This window comes from Calonectris borealis, chromosome 3 (assembly GCF_964195595.1).
Source record: "Calonectris borealis chromosome 3, bCalBor7.hap1.2, whole genome shotgun sequence".
Lineage (NCBI taxonomy): Eukaryota > Metazoa > Chordata > Aves > Procellariiformes > Procellariidae > Calonectris > Calonectris borealis.
The window spans coordinates 115,246,220-115,248,193 of NC_134314.1; the positions used below are offsets into that span (position 1 = coordinate 115,246,220).

At 66.8% G+C, this 1,974-nt stretch overlaps 1 protein-coding gene across 2 annotated transcripts; it reads right to left on the minus strand.

Moving 5' to 3' along the window:
• Positions 1-193: 193 nt before the first annotated feature.
• Positions 194-1,922, minus strand: MRPL2 (mitochondrial ribosomal protein L2). 2 transcript variants are annotated; one of them, XM_075147434.1, is made up of 6 exons: positions 1,632-1,922; positions 1,407-1,548; positions 1,203-1,318; positions 1,003-1,113; positions 585-658; positions 251-495 (listed from the first exon to the last, which is right to left on the minus strand). In XM_075147434.1, the coding sequence occupies exons 1-6, from the start codon at positions 1,885-1,887 to the stop codon at positions 283-285; spliced, it is 912 nt and encodes a 303-aa protein (XP_075003535.1). In that variant the 5' UTR covers positions 1,888-1,922; the 3' UTR covers positions 251-282. The 2 variants fall into 2 exon arrangements, with proteins under 2 accessions (XP_075003536.1, XP_075003535.1); XM_075147435.1 differs by lacking the exon at positions 585-658 and having other exon boundaries at positions 194-495.
• Positions 1,923-1,974: the final 52 nt, after the last annotated feature.

Here is a 1,974-nt window from a genome sequence, read left to right on the forward strand (position 1 = left end):
CTCCACAAGCTAAGGGTAGGGGAAGAGCGCAGCTGTCCCACAGTCAGGCTTAGCACGATTGTGTAGAGCTCTGTTTGACCCACCGAGATCCCCACTCACCCCAAGCTCAAGCCAAGGCAGCCAACAGCCCTGTACTCACCTCTCCCGCCAGCCCAACTCCCGCCAGGGGCTGAACACAGCCGGATGTGTCCCATGGGGAGAGCACCCCCTAAGGCCCCACGCAGAAAAGGCAGCAGTAACACAAGAGCGGTGGCGTGGAGAATGCTTTATTGGCCCCCGGCATCACTCCTGTGCTGCGACCCGCGGCAGGTTGACATAGCTCTTCATGGGTGGGAGAGGCTTGATCTTGCGCCCGGCCCAGCCACCCTTGCGATGCCACAAGCCTGTGTGTGGGCGCTTGCCAAGCCAGCGGTTCCGGCCTGCCTTGCCGATCACCCGCTTGTTGTGGTCGACGTTGGATACACGGCCCACTGTGGCCACACAGGTCTCCAGCACCTAGGGGACAGAGAAGAGCTGCAGGCCTCCCTGGGGATACACGGCTGTGTGCTCAGGCAGTCAGGTCAGGGACAGTATGGCTCCTCTACCTGCATATGCCTCTTGGAGGGCAGCTGCACGATGGCCGTCCCATTCACTTTCCTCAGCAGCACCCCACAAGTCCCTGCAGCAGGCAAGAGGAGAGGAGGCAGCTGCCCCGAGCCACAGGACAAAGTATCCCACCCTGTGGCAAGCACATTCCCATGCCAGGAACTCCCCAAAGCTCCCACCATTGCCCTTCATGCAGCACTTCTTCCTGAAGACAGGACCCAAAGGCATCACCAGGAAGCGATGGGGCAGAGCTGCCCCTGCCTCTCTGGCGTGCTGTTCTGCACCCTAATATGGGGAGAAGAGAGGACAGCAATTCCCTGTCACGGGCCATCCAGAGCGGTGCCCCCTTGCTCTCTTCTCCATCTGGGCTAAGTCAAACCCGGCTACAAACGGTGGGTCCCCTGCCCAGAGACGCACCAGCTGCCCGGATGTACTGTGCTCCCTTCCCAGGATGGCTCTCCAGGTTGCAGATCAGCGTGCCGACAGGCAGAGCTCCCAGTGGGTAGGCGTCCCCTTCATTGGCTGACACTGGAAGACAGAAGCCGATGAGCTGGGCAAGGAGCGGCTGATGAGCCCCTGGCAGGGCCAGTATGGCAACTGCTGGCCCTAGCGTGCACCTGCCATCCTGCCGATGTGAGAGGAGTTCTTGATGATGTCCCCCGGCTGCATGTTCTCCGTGGCAATGATCCAGCGCTTCCGGTTGCCGCCGGCCACCAGGGCGATGTCTGCCGACCTGCACGAGGAACCCACGGTGTGTGTGGGGGAGCTCACTACAGGCACAACCGCCCGGGCCTGGGGCCGAGCCCGCACCCTGCACTCGCCTGCAAGGGTCGTATCGGACGTTGATGACCTTCTCGGTGAAGGGCTGTGGCGGGGCCCCCTCCTCGTAGCGCAGCCGCTGGAAGTCGATCATGCGGTACCGCCGCTTGTGTCCCCCGCCAATGCCCCGCACGCGGATGCGGCCTGCGGGACAGGGGAGCGGCTGCAGGCGCGCCCGCCCCCGCCCCGCCCTGCCCACCCCCGGCCACCCGCCCGCCCCCGGCCACCTGTGTGGTCGCGGCCGCCCGTCTTCTTCATGCCCACGGGCCGCACTGTGTACTTGATCCGGCATTTCCACAAGGGGTCGGTGGTGCAGCGCGGCGCCGAGCCGCCCATCCCGCGGCGGGCAGCCCCCAGCGCCCCCCCCGACAGGCAGGGTGGGGGGCCGGGCGGCGGGGCGCGGGGCATGGCGGGGAGCCAGGCGCGGTGCGGCGCGGCCGACAGCAGGAGCGCCCCAAAGGCGCGGCACAACCCCGCCGCCATCGCCGCCACTTCTCCTGCGGGGGGGCGGGGCCTCCGCCGGAAGCGGCGCGCGGGGGCGGGGCGGGGCGGGGCGGGGCGGGGCGGGGC

Bases quoted from the DNA above. Each gene is read 5' to 3' on its own strand.
- MRPL2 (XM_075147435.1), bottom strand. From the start codon at position 1,887: ATGGCGGCGGGGTTGTGCCGCGCCTTTGGGGCGCTCCTGCTGTCGGCC. The intron at 1,549-1,631 runs GTGGCCGGGGGC...CCTGTCCCGCAG, and splicing joins GGGCGGCCGCGACCACACAG to GCCGCATCCGCGTGCGGGGC. The intron at 1,319-1,406 runs GCGAGTGCAGGG...TTCCTCGTGCAG, and splicing joins GTCCGATACGACCCTTGCAG to GTCGGCAGACATCGCCCTGG.